Genomic DNA, 18,216 nt, shown 5'->3' on the forward strand with positions numbered 1-18,216 from the left:
CTTTACTCTAAATGTGTATGGCCACCTGAGGCACTGCACACAATCAATGTTTGATTTACATCTCAAAGTTCTTTTATAATCCTTTCAATTGGCTGATTTGACAACTTTTTGTTGGGGCCAAGTCATACAGCTCAGTAAGGTCTGTAAGGACTTCCTTTTAACTGCTGAGTAACTTGCATTTTTTTAGATGTGTATCGGTATTTTATAAATGCAAATTGCAAGGTGATTCCATGTTTGTTTTCATCAGCATAGTCTTTTCCTTTAGCTCATATGGAAAAGAAAAGTGTAATTAAAGGGAACCTGTCACCAGGATTTTGGGTATAGAGCTGAGGACATGGGTTGCTAGATGGCCGCTAGAACATCTGCAATACCCAGTCCCCATAGCTCTGTGTGCTTTTATTGTGTATAAAAACAGATTTGATACATATGCAAATTAACCTGAGATGAGTCAAAGCTTGAAAATATGACTCTTCTCTGGTCACACAAGTAAGATATGACTCTTTTATGTTAATTTGCATATGTATAACGCTGGGTTCAGACCTGAGCGTTCGGGATGGAGCCCGCGATTGTATGCGCGTTTACAATCGCGGCTCCGGAACAAGCGAACGCACCATTGTCGCGCGTTCACGGAAGTCTATGTACGGGAACGCGCTACAAAACGCCCCAAAGAAGCTCCTGTACTTCTTAGGGGGTCGGGCGTTTTACAGCGCGATCGTACGCGCTGTAAAACGCCCAGGTGAGAACCATTCCCATAGGGAAGCATTGGTTTCTCCTTGTTGAGCGTTTTACAGCGCGTAGGAACGCGCTGTAAAACGCTCAGGTCTGAACCCAGCCTTAGGCCCCATGCACACGGCCGTTGTTCACAGCCGTGTGCGGGCCGTGGAACCGCGGCCTGGATCCCTCCTGAGAGCAGGAGCGCACGGCGTCACTGGTTGCTATGACGCCGTGCGCTCCCTGCTGCCGGCACAGTACAGTAATACACTGGTACGATCTATACCAGTGTATTACTGTACTGTGCCGGCAGCAGGGGGCGCACGGCGTCATAGCAACCAGTGACGCCATGCGCTCCTGCTCTCAGGAGGGATCCAGGCCGTGGTTCCACGGCCCGCACACGGCTGTGAACAACGGCCGTGTGCATGGGGCCATAAATTGTTTTTTTTTTTACACAATAAAAGCACACAGAGCTATGGGGACTGGGTATTGCGGATGTGCTAGTGGCCATCTAGCAGCCCATGGCCTCAGCTCTATACCCAAAATCCCGGTGACAGGTTCCCTTTAAGTATATGCAAATTAACTCTCTCTCTCTCTCTCTAAAAGAAAAAAGAAGGCTGTGCCTCTGGTGCCATCTTTTGTAAAGCAGCCATCCTACGAGTCAATGTTTGGGCTTTTAAATAGGCCATAAGCCATAATTTACAACCAAGCCAATCACTCAGTCACAGAAAACTGTTTTGAGGTGACTGCCCCCTTCTGACCACAATATAAAGGGAATAGGTTGCACTCAAGGGCATTGTGGGGAAGTGCTCGTTAAAGGGAAACTGTCCACAGCCAATGTGGAAGAAGATACAGCACTCCCCAAGTCCAGTGCATTGATGAATAGATTTATGGTGACAATGAACAATCACATTAGGTCTTATCCCATGTAATGAAAAGAAAGTTCAAATTTCATAAAATAAATTGATTGTGCGGCTAATAATATTGTGATATTTCCTGTACCTTAATCTATGTGCTGTATGGGAGCTGGGAGACCCTCTTCACTGAAAAAGCAGAGAGAGCTGTCTTAGCTGGGTGAGAGGCCTTTGTCAGGGATCTTGGAGGTATTATTTCTCCTAATGGAGAGCTCTTAGTAGGAGTAAATAGTTTTATAGGCTGTGCAATAACGATCTGGGAAAAGGGTATACAAATTGTCTCTGTATTCATAAGAGAAAATAAATCCGTGCCACCAGAAGGAAGGTAGCTACCCTATGAGTCAATGTTTGACCTTTGAAAACAGGCCTAATTTAGAATCATCTCTGATCTACAGGTGACAGCTTTATTTTCTCTCCTGAAAGAGAGCTGATGTGAATACACTTGTCATGCTGGCGGTCCATGTCCTTCGCTGTCTTGATGCGCCGGGCAGCTGCAGACATCGCTCTGTTCTCCCTGTGTGAATTGGAACTTCTGCTGTGAACTTTCCTTCAGCACTGCAAGAGTTTATGCTTTCCTCCTGGCCTTGTCCAGGTGCTTGTTCCTGATCAGTCTCCCTGTGTAGCTGGGCCGTGGTTCTATCTTCTTGACAGAGCTTTGAGGTTGTCTAGTCTCTAGTAACCAGCAAAGGTGATCTCTTATCTGAAAAGCTGTGTACCGTACCTTGCCTGTCTACCCCGACCTTGGACCTGTTACCTGGACTACGCACATACTCTGGCTGCCCCAACCTTGGAATTGCTTTTTAGAATATGCAAGTACTCAGCCTGCCCTGACTTTGCACTGTGTTCAGACTACGTTTTTTGCCTTGGTGCTTCACATTGGTGTCTCTGACCCCTGTGTCCAGATCCCTGTATAGGGGTTGAAAGGTGAATACTAGGGAACCGACAGGACAGTGCTCAATTCTTAGGTTTAGCCCAAAGTCAAACTGGTTAGTTGGCACAGTGGGTCCACACAACTGCTTACCTTTTCCTATAAGACACTTGTGTCTTCTAGGTGTTCTCCATAAGGAAAAAACAGCATACCTCCCAACTTTTGAAAGGTAGAAAGAGGGACAATATCTGAGGCAAATTTTTTTATGCTAGGCCACGCCTCTAACTCTGCCAAAAACATAACTATACACACCCACTGTATGGTTAAGCAGGAAGCCATCAGCTCTCTGCTTCACGGTTCACCCAGCACAGAGCGAAGCTATGATAATATAATCACATCGCGCCTTCCAGTGTTGAATCACTGATGAAGAAGCAGCGAATCGATGGTGGGGAAGGTGAGTATAAAAAGTGGAGGCATCATTTTATGGGGGTCAGAACAGGATCATACTACATGGGGACATTAAGCAAGGCATCATATTGTAAGAAGAGGCATTAAGGGGGCGTCATATCATAAAGAGAGTCACTAAGGGGGAATCATACTGTGAGGGGAGGCACCAAGGGGGCATCATACTCAATGGGGGCACTAAGGAGGTATCATGCTGTGAGAGGAGGCACTAAAAGGGGCATTATACTGTTAGGGGAGGGGTATCATATTGTGAGAGGAGGCACCATACTGTGAAGGGAGGTACTAAGAGGTCATCAAATTCTGCAAGGAGGTACTATGGAGGCATCATACTCTGTGGGGGACACTAAAAGGCATTAAATTGTCTGAGGGACACTAAGGCCCCTTTCACACGGGCGAGTTTTCCGCGCAGGTGCAATGCGTGAGTTGAACGCATTGCACCCGCACTGAATCCGGACCCATTCATTTCTATGGGGCTGTGCACATGAGCGCTGATTTTCACGCATCACTTGTGCATTGCGTGAAAATTGCAGAAAGCTCTATTTCATGAGTTTTTCACGCAACGCAGGCCCCATAGAAGTGAATGGGGCTGCGTGAAAACTGCAAGCATCCGCAAGCAAGTGTGGATGCAGTGCGATTTTTACGCACGGTTGCTAGGAGACGATCGGGATGGGGACCCGATCTTTATTATTTTCCTTTCTGAATACAGAATGCATAGTACAATAGGGCCTATGCCTCACATAAGAAGACAGAAGAGATGCCGGCTGCGCGAACAAGTGGATTAAGGTGAGTAAATATATATATTTTTTAACCCCTCCAGCACTATTATACTATGCATTCTGTATTCAGAATGCTATTATTTTCCCTTATAACCATGTTATAAGGGAAAATAATACAATCTACACAACCTTGAACCCAAACCTGAACTTCAGTGAAGAAGTTCGGGTCTGGGTACCACATTCAGTTTTTTATCACACGAGTGCAAAACGCATTGCACCTGCGCGATAAAAACTGAACAACGGAACGCAATAGCAGTCAAAACTGACTGCAATTGCGTACCTACTCGCGCGGGTTGTCCGCAAAGCATCCTGACCTTATCCGGACACGCTTGTGTGAAAGAGGCCTATGGGTATATTCTTATTGTGTTGGGGCCCTAAGTTGATTAAGTGGGATTAAAGGTATTGCTATATTTCAGAAAAGAAAAGTACCGTAGCTGTAGGGAAGTACATACCACTGTTGTCCCTCCTTAAAAAATGTTTTTGTGTCTCGGACCTTCACCCAGAAGCATTGGTGTGCAGTGGTCTCCCCCCCCCCCTAATACTTTACAAAAATTGTACCCCCCTCACAGTAGTAGCCCTCATTGGACAACCTTCATAGTAGTTTTACCCAGATGTGTGTCCCCTTAAAGTACTTATCCCTTCATTGTGTCCCCTTCACAGTAGTTGTGCCCTCATCGTGCCCCACTAACAGTAGTTATGCCCTGTGTCCCCTTCATAGTTGTAATACCCTCTTTGTGCATTCCTCACAGTAGTAATGCCCTCTCTGTGCCCCTTTCACAGTAGTAATGCCCTATTTGTGCCCCTTCACAGTTGTAATGCCCTCTCTGTGCCCCTTCAGAGTAGTTATGACCTCACTGCGACCCCATAACAGCAATAATGCCCACTCAGTGCCCCATAAGTTATGCCTACCCCTTTACAAAAGTAATGCCCGTTGTGCCCCCTTCATAGTAGTAATGCCCATTGTGCCCCTTCATATATAGTAATGCCCATTGTGCCCCTTCATAGTTGCAATGCCCTCTGTGCCCCTTTCATAGTAATGCCCATTGTGCTCCCTTTGTAGTAGTGATGCCAATTGTGCTCCCTTCATATTAATAATTCCCATTGTATCCCATTTATAGTAGTAATGCCCATTGTGCCCCCTCCATAGCAGTAATGCCCTCTGTGCCCATTTTGTAGTAGTAATGCCCTATGTGCCCCCCTTTGTAGTAGTATTGCCCTAGACAAACATATTCTAAGTGTGGTGATTCCATAATTTTTGTAAAGGGTTGTATTTTGTTACTGTACTGTTTATGAATGAATTATAAAGTTTTTAAAGAGGTTGTCCGAGAATGACTGATCCTCCGGTGAGCACTGTTGTCTCCTCACAGGTTGCCAAATACAGCGCCATACATTGTATAACGTCTATGCTTGCTATTACAGCTCAGGTCCATTAACTTGACTAGGACTGAAATGTGCTTAGGCCAGGTGACTGATGTATGTGATGTGGGAAGAGGCTGCGGTTCTCACCATACCATCACATCCTTTTCAAATTGCTTGTTGGCAGGGGTCCGAAGCATCGAACTCCCACAGACTGCATATTGATGACCTATCCTGAGGATAGGCCATCAATATCAATATTTCTGACAACCTCTTTAAGAGCTCCATGCTGTATCCCATGGCCTGGCAGGAAAAATGATAACGTAACTGCCACTTCTCAAGCCAGATTATATATATACATACACGCAGTCGAGTCACACCATTATGATCACTTTCGAAGTTTGCAACGTGTAGCTTATGAAGGACGGCACGTTTTCTGAGCTGGCATGGTGGGTATATAAGATGTGTGATAGGATGTCTGCATACAGTGCCTTGCAAAAATATTCACCCCCCTTGACTTATTTCGTATTTTGGTGCCTTACAACCTAGAAATAACATGAATTGTTTGAGGATTTGCATAATTTAATTTTCAGAACATGCCCACAACTTTGAAGACTTTTTTTTTTTTATTGTGAAGCAAACAACAAATAGGACAAAATAAAAGAAAAAGTCAATATGCATAACTAATCACCTCTCCTAAAAGTCAATACTTTGTAGAGCCACCTTTTGCGGCAATCACAGCTCCAAGTCGCTTTGGATAAGTCTCTATGAGCTTGCCACATCTTACCAGTGGGATTTTTGCCCATTCCTCCTTACAAAACTGCTCCAGCTCCTTCAAGTTGGATGGTTTGTGCTTGTGAACAGCAATCTTTAAGGCTGGGTTCACACCTGAGCGTTTTACAGCGTGTTCCTACGCGCTGTAAAAACGCTCAACAAGGAGAAACCAACGCTTCCCTATCGGCATGGTTCTCACCTGGGCGTTTTACTGCACGTACAATCGTGCTGTAAAACGCCCAACGCCCCAAGAACTACATGAGCTTCTTTGGGGCGTCTTGTCCCGCATTCCCGTACATAGACTTTCGGGAACGCGCGACAATGGGCGTTCGCTTGTCTCTGTATGCACGATTGCAAACGCCCGTACAATCGCGCATACAGAGCGCTCCATCGCAAATGCTCAGGTGTGAACCCAGCCTTAGTCTGACCACAGATTTTCTATTGGATTGAGATCTAGGTTTTGACTAGGCCATTCCAACACATTTACATGTTTCCCTTAAACCACTCAAGTGTTGCTTTAGCAGTGTGTTTGGGGTTATTGTCCTGCTGGAAGGTGAACCTCCGTCCCTCAAATCACACACAAAGTGGTAGAGGTTTTGCTCAAGAATATCCCTGTATTTAGCACCATCCATCTGTCCCTCAACTCTGACCAGTTTCCCAGTCCAGGCTGCTGAAAAACATCCCCATAGCATGATGCTGCCACCACGTTTCACTGTGGGGATGGTGTGTTTTGGGTGATGTGAGGTGTTTGCGCCATAGTGTTTTCTTTGAAGGACGAAAAGTTTAATTTTAGTCTCATCAGACCAGAGCACCTTCCTCCAATACATTTTGGGAGTCTCCCACGTGCCTTTTTGTTTTTAGCTGAAAGTAATGGCTTTCTTCTGGCCACTCTGCCATAAAGCCCAACTCTATGGAGCATATGGCTTATTGTCGTCCTATGTACAGATACTCCAGTCTCTGCTGTGGAACTCTGCAGCTCCTCCAGGGTTACGTTAGGTCTCTCTGATTAATGCCCTCCTTGCCCGGTCCATGAGTTTTGGTGGGCAGTCGTCTCTTGGCAGGTTTGCTGTTGTGCCATGTTCTTTCCCTTTGGTTATGATATATTTGATGGTGCTCCTGGGAATCCTCAAAGATTTAGATTTTTTTTTTAAATAACCTAACCGTGACTTGTACTTCTCAACAACATTACCTTACTTGTTTGGAGAGTTCCTTGGTCTTCATGGCAGTGTTTGGTTAGTGATGTCTCTTGCTTAGGTGTTGCAGCCTCTGGGGCTTAAAAAAAAAAAAAAAAAAAAAAAAAAGCGTGTATATATAATGACAGATCATGTAACACACACAGGTGACTTCTTAAGCTAATCGGCTGCACCAGAGCTTTTTATGGGCTTCCTAACAAAGGGGGTGAATACATACTCTCGTGTCAATTTTTTGTTTTCTATTTATAAACAACTAATGCATTCTGAGCGGATCTTTTTCCATTCAGAATGCATTAGGCTGGGTTCACACCTGAGCGTATTCGATAAATGATTATATATATATATATATATATATATATATATATATCAATTTTTATTTTATTTTTTATTACAATTCCTTATAGTATAGGTTTTCAAATATTAAAAATGATATGCTATTTGGAAAAATGTAAATATAAATTTTTTTCTGGAAAATAAATAAATAAGATTTAATCTTAAAAAACAAACAAAAAAAAAAAAAAACACACAACATGAAAACCTGTAAGAAGAAAAAAAAAAACAAAAAAAAAAAAAACACACGCATGATTCCACTCAATTTTGTAGGCAAATTTTCAAGATTTGCTGTGTGAACATTTACTAGAAAACAGCATGTACAGTGTCTTCTTAGCAACACTGTTACTGAGCATTGCTAAGGCGAGCCTGTCCTCAGCCTCCACTGTACACTAAATAGGCCACTTTTTCAAAAAATCCAGTCCCTTTAGCTGGTTTCTGCCTATCTGACTTGCTGTCAGCGCTGATCACTGGCAGCTCTGCTAATTACTATTTTCCCTGCACTTCTCTGATATCTTGTGAGAGCAGAGAAGAGAGAGAACAGGAATGATGTAATCAGAACTGAAATAGTTGAGACTGTTACCGTGCTAAAAGCACAAAGGAGGAAGTTAAAAAGCCAGGACAGAAAGTAAAACACATTGAATGATTTAAAAAACAACTATAGCCAGAAAACCATCCAGACGTTTAAATATATAAAAAAAAAAAAAAAAAAAAAAAAAAAAAAACACACAACACACATGCAAAAGAGGCTTCTCCCAAGAAAAAGAACCATCTCAGCAGCCCCACCTCAGCAGCCTCAACAAGCCTTGAGATTTGATAAGGGAATATAGCCAGGCCAGATATCCAATCGTAGACTAGCTATTTTAGGGGGCTTGCTCTCAGTCAGTATTGAGTAGGATTCTGGCTGGATGAGTGCAAGGCCTTGATTCTGCCTTAGGCAGGGTGCTGAATCTTCTTAAAGATACCAGTCCTGTATGGAGATTCACTGGAAGTACACCATGGTATGGAGACCTATTGGCAATGTTTCATGGGAAACAAATATGCAAAAAAAAGTATCTCCCAAGCATTGCCATTAAGTCTCCATACCAAGACTGGTCTCTTTAAGGAGACCAAGCACCCTGCTTAAGCCACATTCAAGGCATCTAACCCAGCCACCCAAAATCCTACTCTGTACTGATGAGGTCCAAGTACCCCAAAACAGCTGTCTATGGATTGGCTATATTGCCTTATCCAATCCCAAGGCTTTTTGGAAAGAAGGATTTTGACTCATAGGAGCCACTTCCAAGTGGTGGCACTCGTGAGATGGTTCTATTCCTTGGGAGATACCGCTTTGCATATTAGTTTCCCACGGAGCATGCCACCAAGTCTTGATACCATAAAGTACTTCCAATAAGTCTTAATACAGGACTGGTCTCTTTAAGGAGACTCCGCACCTTGCTTCAGATGTAAAAAATAAAAAACATACATAGAATATACACTTATAGGAATTAAATATGTGGTAAAATGTTTGTTGGTAGTGTCTGTAAGGGTGGGTTAACTCTGGGAATAAAAAAATGCATAAACTACAGATTTTAGAAAAATATAACTTATTTGCATGTACTGTACTATACAATATAGTTTTGGTTAAGATTTTGGTGCAATACTGTATCTATGGTGAAAATTTTAACCAAATACATGTGAGTAGAGCCTAATTTGATGTAATTATAGCACTGTTTGGGGATAGTGAACTGTATAATATACATGATACTAAACTGAGAAGTTTAGAAACCAGTAAGGGAACCAGGACAAGCAGCATGTCCGTTATTCGCGCCATTGCCGAAGTACTAGCAATCTTTGACTGAATTTAAAAAGGAGTTCATTTTTATTTATAGAGCAGTGGCAGAAGGGCAGCTTTGATATGAAGAAGCACAATGGGCGATAGGTCTCTGCATGTGTCTCATTGCTACAATCTTTGCATATAATGCATAATACAAAGAGATCTTTGAAGTCATCTCCCTCTGCAGGATCTTTGGAAAAAATAAAGTCATCAAAATGTATTATGACATGTAAGGAAGATACACCTATCTGGGATATCAAAAGTACATTTATTTGCTGAAAGAAGACCATGAATGTCAGCATACCAGTTTTCAGGCTACAGTTAAGTTTGCATAGATACAGCTGGTAAACAGCATGCAAATACAGATTCGAAGGCTTACGTTACTGCATGAATAACACAACCATACAATGGGTTTAGGCAGCAGCAGGAAACATGCCGCTTCCTTCAAACTACAAAAGAAATCTGCAAGATTTATAGCACAAATTAACTCCTTGCTTGCAAGTTTTACATATGAAATTACGCAGAACAGGTATCATAGGTTTTAACGAATGAAATATTCAATATCCCATTAAAGGGGTTTTCTTTGCAAAATAACCTCCTTTTTGAACAGAAGATGGGGAGGTGTGGGTAATGGAGGTGTGGGTAATGCATGGACAAGCTGGGTCCGCAGAGCAGCGCTCCATTCTGGACCCTCCCATACACATGCATGCCCATCTCAGCCGAGTGTGCCAGACTCCTTCCACACTTATGGTACTAAGAACAAGTTCAAGACACATTTGGCATGTTTATAGCGGATGACATCAGTATAGGCAAGGCCTTAGAGGGGTATTTCAGTTTCATTAAATAAAGTGTATTCACTGTATACTGAAGAGTTCTACATTTTCTCAATAAACCTGCGGTATCAATTCTTTATGGTTATTCAGTAGAACCCTTCAATATTTACGTCCAGTAGCTAAAAATCACACGACCAGGACAGAAGTACGCAATGGTTCCATGGAATCATAAGAAGCAGAAATTCTGAAAATGTTAAGGAATTGCTACAAAAGGATACTCGAAAGCTGTACAACTTTTCGCTTTAATTGCAGAAAGTGAAACCCCTTCTACAGGTGTGGGAGTGCTTGTTAACCATTTCTTAGATACGTTTCCTGGAAACTGGGTTGCAATAAACTTCCAATATGGCTTGTGACTGACCTGAATGGTAAGTAATGGACTTCCTTGGATAAGAACATTGGGGGAGATTTATCAAACTGGTGTAAAGTAGAACTGGCTTAGTTGCCCTTAGTAACCAATCAGATTCCACCTTTATTTTTTTTTCAATTTCCAAAAGGAGCTGTCAAAAATGAAAGGTGGAATCTGGTTGCTAGGGACAACTAAGCCAGTTCTACTTTACACTAGTTTGATAAATAACCCCAAATGGGATTGCATATCTAGTACTACTCTACATTCAGGCAGATCAGCATTCTAGGAAGGCTGACAACAACCGTAAGAGCTGTAATGGTTGGTTATAATTTTCCAGGATATTAATTTAATGGTTGAACAGAGTTTAGAACAACATGACCATAAAGAACAACTCCTAGAGGGGGGTCTATAATATCCCCTACACTGATGGAGGATGAGTCTAATTTGGGACAAGGTGCAGGACTCATCATAAATTAGGTGCATCCTCTGGCAGTCCATGTGCCTAGACTGAAATGTATGGCAGTTCCAAGATAAATTAAGATAGATGTGCTGGGCCTGCTAACCCCCCCTCCTCCCCCAGCCCTCGCCTTGCCCCTGTTCCAGGAAAGTGGCGAGGGTGGTGTAGAAAAGACACTTGCACCTAGATTTAGCACAAGGGCTGCAACTTATTTTATTCGAGAAAACCATTGTGGAGGGGAAAGATAAATTCTCCCCTTCCCCCATGACTGTTATATCTGTTGGTGGGGTTTTTTAGGCAGAGAAAACTATTGAGCTGTGAGAGGCAGGTATAAAAATAATTAGTCCATAAAAACTGAATAAATCCATTACATAGAGAATGTGTTGACGACAAGGCTCCATGATATCATAGCTGAAATGATAATTTACTTTATAAGCAATTCATTCTAATGCAGTACACCATCCCTGGACTGTGGCTTCCTCATCGTAACAATACATTCACTATAAAGTGCAGCAAACTAATGCCAAGTTACTTGATCATAATATGTGGTTGATATGATAGTGGAAACTGTATTTAGGCAGTGAAGAGGTTTATATCAAGCAAAGCAGCATTTCTCATTTTCAATAAACTTGCATAAAAGCGATTTTTCTTGCAAAAGTACAACTGCTGGGCAAGTCCTCTTCAAAGAGTTCCACCTGATATTGAAATGATTACATTATTGTCTTTTCTAGGAAGTCATTTTCTTCTTGCACTCCACAGAGCAGAAGACCATCCCCTCTATTGGCATGAACTTCTGACCAATCAGACACTTGCTGCAACAGGAGCATACGAAGCAATCCGTTGATGCATGCCAATGGAAGCCACTGTAACTCACACGCTGTACTTCCGGGTCAATGGCATTGTGACAACCTTGGCATGTCTAAGGGAAGCAAAAGATATAATGCAATTTAATTATTTATTTTAAAGTGCCATTAATTCCATGGCGCTGTACATCCAGCAGGGGTTACACAAATATAAAAATACAAGACACTATTAACAGACTGGCACAGAGGGGTAGAGGACCCTGCCCGCAGGAGCTTACAATCTATAAAGGTAAGGGGAGAACACAGTAGGTGAGGGTATAGGCTGCTCATGCGGCTGTGTGGTGGCAGCATGCTTATTAGAGGTGGTAGGCTTTACTGAAAAGGAGGGTTTTTAGGTTACTCTTGAAAGTTTGGATGTTGGTGGAGGGCCTCATGTGTTGGGGTAGTGAGTTCCAGAGTAGGGGAGAAGCACGCGAGAAATCTTGTAGTCAATTGTGTCAAGAACAGATGATAGGGGAACTGAGGAAGAGGTCCTATGAGAATCAGAAATTGCATGTGGGGATGTATCAAGAAAGCAGGTCAGAGATGTAAGGAGGGGACAGGTTGTGGATGTCCTTATATATGTAGTTGTAAGTATTTTAAACTGAATTTGCCAGGCAATGGGGAGCCAGTGAAGGGGTTGGTAGAGGGGGGGGGGGGGAAAGATAGATTGGTTAGGAGCAAGAGTGCTGGATAGGAGGCCACACAGGGGGATGTTGCAGTAGTCCCGGTGGGAGATGACAAGAGCATGCACTAGTATTTTAGTTGATTCAGGGGTGAGAAAGGCACAAATGCGAGAGATGTTCTTAAGTTGAAAACGGCAGGTGGAGGTGAGGTTTTGGATGTGTGTCTTAAAGGACAGGGCAGAATCCAATGTTACCCCCAGGCAGTAGACCTGCGATACTGGAGAAAGCGTTGTGCTATCAACTGTAATGGACAGGTCAGGTAGGGGGGCTGAGTGACATGGGGGCGGAATAATGTGCTCCGTCTGTGAAGCACCATATCTCTGCAGTGATGTGGACAGCTAGTCTTTACTTCATCATGTCTTTGCAAATGCAAGACTGCAGGAGCCAATGCATTGTGGGTTTGTGTCACTTCAGTAAGTGGCATTTATCGTGTAGAGAAAGTTAATACAAGGCACTTACATTTGCTTCCTGGATTCATTTTCCATCATTATACACTGCTTGATTCCATGGTTACGACCACCCTGCAATCCATCAGTGGTGGCAGTGCTTGCACAATGTAGGAAAAAGCGCCGGCCTCTCTGTCTCTCACATAGCCTGGTGCTTTTTTCTATAGTGTGCAAACATGGCCACCACTGATTGATTGCAGGGTGGTCAACACCATGGAAAAAAGCAGTGTATAACGATGGAAAAAGTAATCCAGTCAGCAAAGGAAGCAACATGTAAGTGCCTTGTATTAACTTTCTCTACACAATAAATTCTATTTGCTAAAGTGAAACAAACCCCTTTAAGGTAAGGTAAACAAAATGCTAAATGTAGTGGGGTATCCGATCTGTAAGATATCATCAAGGTGCATTTACACTGCACAACCATTGGGAATGAACTTGCTACGAACGCTCGTTCCCGATAACCTGCCTCTGTAAAGGTGCTGCAGATCGCCCGATGAACGAGCAAAACACTCATTAATCTGGTGAAATTATCTTCCATGCAGCACATTAACTAATAGCTTCTGTCTGGACAGCAGACCGTGCTGTGTGAAAAGTGAACTGCTGCACACAATCTGTAGGAGGATGAACAATGGCAGTAACCATCGCTTGTCCTCGCTGCATGTTACAGCTCTTCACCTCCACTGACGAGCAGGCAATTATCAGGAAGGAGCAGTCCCTTCCCGATGATTACATGCTCAGTCTGGCAGTGCAAATCCGTCTTTACATGTAAGGCAAACGTGAGTATGATGAAATTGCACTTCCATGGAGAGTGAAGGATGGACAGGCTATCAACTTGCTTTACAGAATATAAACTGATAACCCCAAGTTGGCGGCCTCTCCATCCTTCCCTCCGAGGCAGCACCATTCCACCATACCAGAGTTTGTTAGCCCTGTGCTTTCTGAAACTGACTGCTGTTGGTTATGTACAGTATACAGTAAAATATGATAGCTCTTTAAAGAGATGAAGGGTCGTGATTTCCAGTACTAACAGTGGCAAGAAAAAGTGAAGCCTTTGTGCATTACTAATAAAATGTGGCCTGACTCATAATAGAGACACACAATCTAACTAAACTAATAACACAGACAGAAATGCAGGTAAATTTCAAGTTTTAACTTACTTTTCCTTGCAATGGTATTTCTACTCTTGCACATAGTGTTAGGCTGTCTTGGACATTTTATTCTAGCAAGGCGAGTTTAAATATAACCAAATTCATTAATATGAGCATATTATTACATTTTAAGTTCAAAATAAAAAATGCCATAGCATGTCAAAGATAATAACTTTTCCTAGCACAAGAATCACATTGATAAATTAGTGCAGGAAAAATACAACTGTTCTGAAACCACAGAAGGCAGGTGCACGATTATTAATAAAATAATCTGAAGGTCTTACCACAGCATGATTTTTCACATAGCAAGGCTTGCACACTGGCTTGTCATTCACCATCACGTAAATTTCCCCAGCCAGGACACAATCACAGTCAAAGCAGCAGAAATGCTTCAGATGCCAGTTTTGACCTTCCGCTTGAGTATATTCATTGCTGAAAATCAACTAAGAGAAAAAAATATATATTCTAGCTTATGATGCTTTATTACTGTATATAACACTGAATTATTTGTTAATTTCAACTCTGACCACTAGATGTCACTGGATCCTTACTTTTAAATTGGTGATTTGTGCCACCTAGTGTACATTTAGAAAAACTACAGAGAGATCTGCTCAGTGGTGTTCTGTATTACAGAAATAGATCCCTATCAGGTGTATTAGCTAAATACTGCAAACCAATTATACTGTTGCAGTTTAGTATTAGAGTTTTTCCACTTTTGGCTGCTTACACCTAGAGTGCTGGAAACAACCTTCCTCTTCTCTCCGCAAGGTGTTATGCTACAAGAGAATATTGGAATGTAGAAATGGATTACACCCACTCCATATTAACAAAAAAAACAAAACAAAAAACAAAAAAATCACACGCAGGAGCATTTAAATTAATTCCATCACTGTAGAAGACAACATGACTGATGACTCATAGAAAATTGGCTTTCAGTAAAAATCTTATGCATAACTAGGACTGGAGATATTGCCATTATATATTTGGTTGGCATTGCTTCCATGCCTGCTCCATGAGATCAGTGGTCAGAGTATATACTGACTGTCCACCGAGCATTCTGCCAGAAGATTTTACACTGCCTAGACTGGGGGTGCACTGTGATATCGAGCACCTGTGGTCATATACATAAGGGCAAAGTTGTCTGAATTTACCGACTATCATGTATTGGGAGTGCTGACTTTTCCCTGGCGGTAAACAAAAATAGGGCATGTTGGATTTAAAAATGGTCAATCCTTTGCTCTCAAAGGTGTCTGACAAGGGAATCCTTTTCTCTACCTTTGCACTCTCGACCAAGCTGGGCATGCATGTATTTGAGGGGATTCAAAGGAATAACTGTCGGCTGGATGAGTGAGTTACAGCACATTTACTGAGCAGCCCAAAACCTGCAACCTGATAGAAAATTGTTCACTGCTTCATGAATGCTGCTACAACTGGTTCATTAAAGGGGCTTAAAATATACCCCCCCCCCCCCCCCAAGTTTTAACATTCCTAAAATGCGTTGTTTTTTCTTAAATGAAAGAGTCACCAAAAATGTTGGTGTTTTTACCCATTTTTTTCCCCTCAATGCCCTCAGAGTACATCGCTTGTTTTCCTGGGTTACGCCCATTATTGGGGTGTGTCATTAGGCAAGACATCAGCCCAAAACTATGTGCACCTCTCCTAGCTTTGTTTAGTCCTGCCTATTACACCTTACATAACATACATGGACCAGTTTACTGACTGCTACACATATAGAGAAACAGACACCTGGCCCATGTATGTGACGTCAGCCATGATGAAATATACATTGGGGTAGGCCGCCATCAACAGAAAATCCCGTTTTGGCACATGATTTTACGAAATGACCTAAGGGGTCACGTGACCATGTTCAGAATGGCTGGATTCTGCCTGAAATTGGAAGTAGTAGATTACATGATAGAAGATATGATTGGGCATTAGCATCTGAAGAAAACAGGGGTCCTATTAAGTTGTCCAACGTATTTTGGTGTAGTAGTATATAGTAAACATGTGGAGTAGGAGATTCATGGGAGTCTTTGTCCCTATAATGTTGTACAGGTGAGATTATATACAGAAGGTAGGCCACAACCAATGAACTACTAGACATATGATAATATCATGAACGTCTTGTGTAGCAAGAGGGATTCAAACGTGCCAAAAAGCTGTTTGGATAATTTCAAACTACACATGATGAACATGTGCTGGCTACAGATAGTCATATGGTCCAGTGAGCCATTCCATAAATAATGCAATATTAAAGGATACCATCTATGACATGTGGAACCTTCTGAAGGTGGTGGGTCAGTTTTAGACCTCATGCACACGGCCATTGTTTGGGGACCCATTCACTTCAATGGGGCCGCAAAAGATGCAGACAGCAAAAATACAACATGTCCTATTCTTGTCCGTTTTGCGGACAAGAATAGGCATTTCTACAATGGGCCGCCTGTTCCGTTGCGCAAATTGCGGAAGGCACGCGGACGGCTTCCGTTTTTTGTGGATCCGCGGACCACAAAAAAACGGCACAGTCGTGTGCATGAGGCCTTAGACTTGCAGAAGAAGAGAACATGAGTTTACCTCATCACAACCGGCACACCGCGGCTTCTCACTGTCACAGTAATGTCTGCCACAGTACAGTTTTCCCTTTTTCCAGAAGTAGATCATGTCAACTAGAAGTTCGTTGCAGGTGAAACAGACAAAGCAAGAAGGATGCCACAGCTTGTCGTAGCCGGCCCGTTCTGCATACACTGCGGGATCACCCTCCTTCATGTTCTCCTTGCATCGGAAGCAGTACTGCGGAGACAAGAGAGAAGAGTTGATGGTCTATCACACAGTAAACCACAGGTAGATGATGATGTGGGGAGGAAGCAGAAAGCAGTGCTTCTAATGACGGAGCATGTCTGAAACCGTGCCAACAGAAACATATGTCGTCCTGAAACCTACATGTGTCCCGGTTCCAAAATGCCATGTAGATAGTGACATGGACCATCAATTAGCAATGCAGGGAGGCTTCCTAGTCCTGCTGTGACAGTGAAAAATTAGGCTGAGAGCAGGAATTGAGCAGGCATGCCAGAGCTATTTCCACAGGGATTCTTAAGGTCTCAACACTCCCTCTCTACGCAACGATAAAATGCTAATTAACAATCCAATTGTGAGCCGGTCACAGTGCATTCTTCGCCCTCTCAATCTTTTAACCCTTCCCTGCGGTCACAAGCATCCCATTGTCCGCAGAAAGGAACGCCTCACATGGAAAAATTGCCACAAGATATTCCCATAACTGGAGATACGCTTCTGATGGAGTTTAGTGAGTAATGAGCTTGTTTTATGACACATGATTCACTTCCAACCGCGGCTGAAATCTGGAGCAGTCAGAGTAAATAAAAGCATAGTGGGCCGTTCTGGACGGATCGCAACCTGTAAACACAGGAGAAGAGGAACCCGCGCATCTTTTCCACTTCACATTCACATAAACCCTTGCTTTTTTAAAGTTTTTATAGACCTGAAATAAGAGACAGCAAAGAATTCCTTAGTATACCCCATAAATTAGATGAAAAGGGCGTGGAGTCAGTGCTGAAAGCAAAGGCTGCGCAGTAGCAGTGACACACAGAGAACGGAGATGTCTGGATCCAAGGACACTCATACCTTCTAGGTTTCCATAGACTACATCCATGATGCACAGCTCACAGGAGGGCACCTATATCAGCATTAATTACAGAAATGCACTTGGTGTGTCTAGCATTAATGTAACAATACACATTTAGGGGCACGCTAAACCAGAATTTTTCTGCAGCACACAAAAAGGATGGGGCCTAGGTGGAGCAGCACATTATTTATACCGTACACCAGAAAAAGTAAATTATACCTTAAATCTATGGCAGCTCGTGGCTGGCATAGATTTCGATACTGGTACACAGACAGCCCGGGACACCCACAATTAAGAGGTGTGCATCTGATACCAGAGGGCCATACAAGAAGACCAGTGTATATAACCCGAGTTTTAACAAATGTTGGTTTTGTTTAGGCTGCATGTAATGGTAGATGTACTTTACACCTTCCTCATTATTACTACAGGACATAAATCAGACTTGTGATAAAAACTGTAACAACCCATTACATCACCTTAAGGCCTTATTCAGATGGCCGTATGTTGCTTTCCGCATCTGATCCGCAATTTTGCAGATTAGATGCAGACCCATTCACTTCTATGGGGCCCCAAAAGATGCGGACAGCACACCATGTCCTATACTTGTCAGTCAAA

General features: G+C 42.8%; 1 protein-coding gene across 1 annotated transcript in view; it reads right to left on the reverse strand.

Annotated features, from left to right (window-relative positions):
• Positions 1-11,027: 11,027 nt before the first annotated feature.
• The window catches only part of TES (testin LIM domain protein), a 67,452-nt gene continuing 60,263 nt past the window's right edge, over positions 11,028-18,216 (reverse strand). Inside the window, exons 5-7 of the mRNA XM_044280299.1 lie at positions 16,536-16,751; positions 14,246-14,404; positions 11,028-11,758 (exon numbers count right to left, since the gene is read on the reverse strand). Coding sequence (XP_044136234.1) covers positions 11,567-11,758; positions 14,246-14,404; positions 16,536-16,751 — 567 coding nt within the window. The 3' untranslated portion in view covers positions 11,028-11,566. The remainder of the gene's footprint in view (positions 11,759-14,245; positions 14,405-16,535; positions 16,752-18,216) is intronic.

This window comes from Bufo gargarizans, chromosome 2 (genome assembly GCF_014858855.1).
Source record: "Bufo gargarizans isolate SCDJY-AF-19 chromosome 2, ASM1485885v1, whole genome shotgun sequence".
Taxonomy (NCBI): domain Eukaryota; kingdom Metazoa; phylum Chordata; class Amphibia; order Anura; family Bufonidae; genus Bufo; species Bufo gargarizans.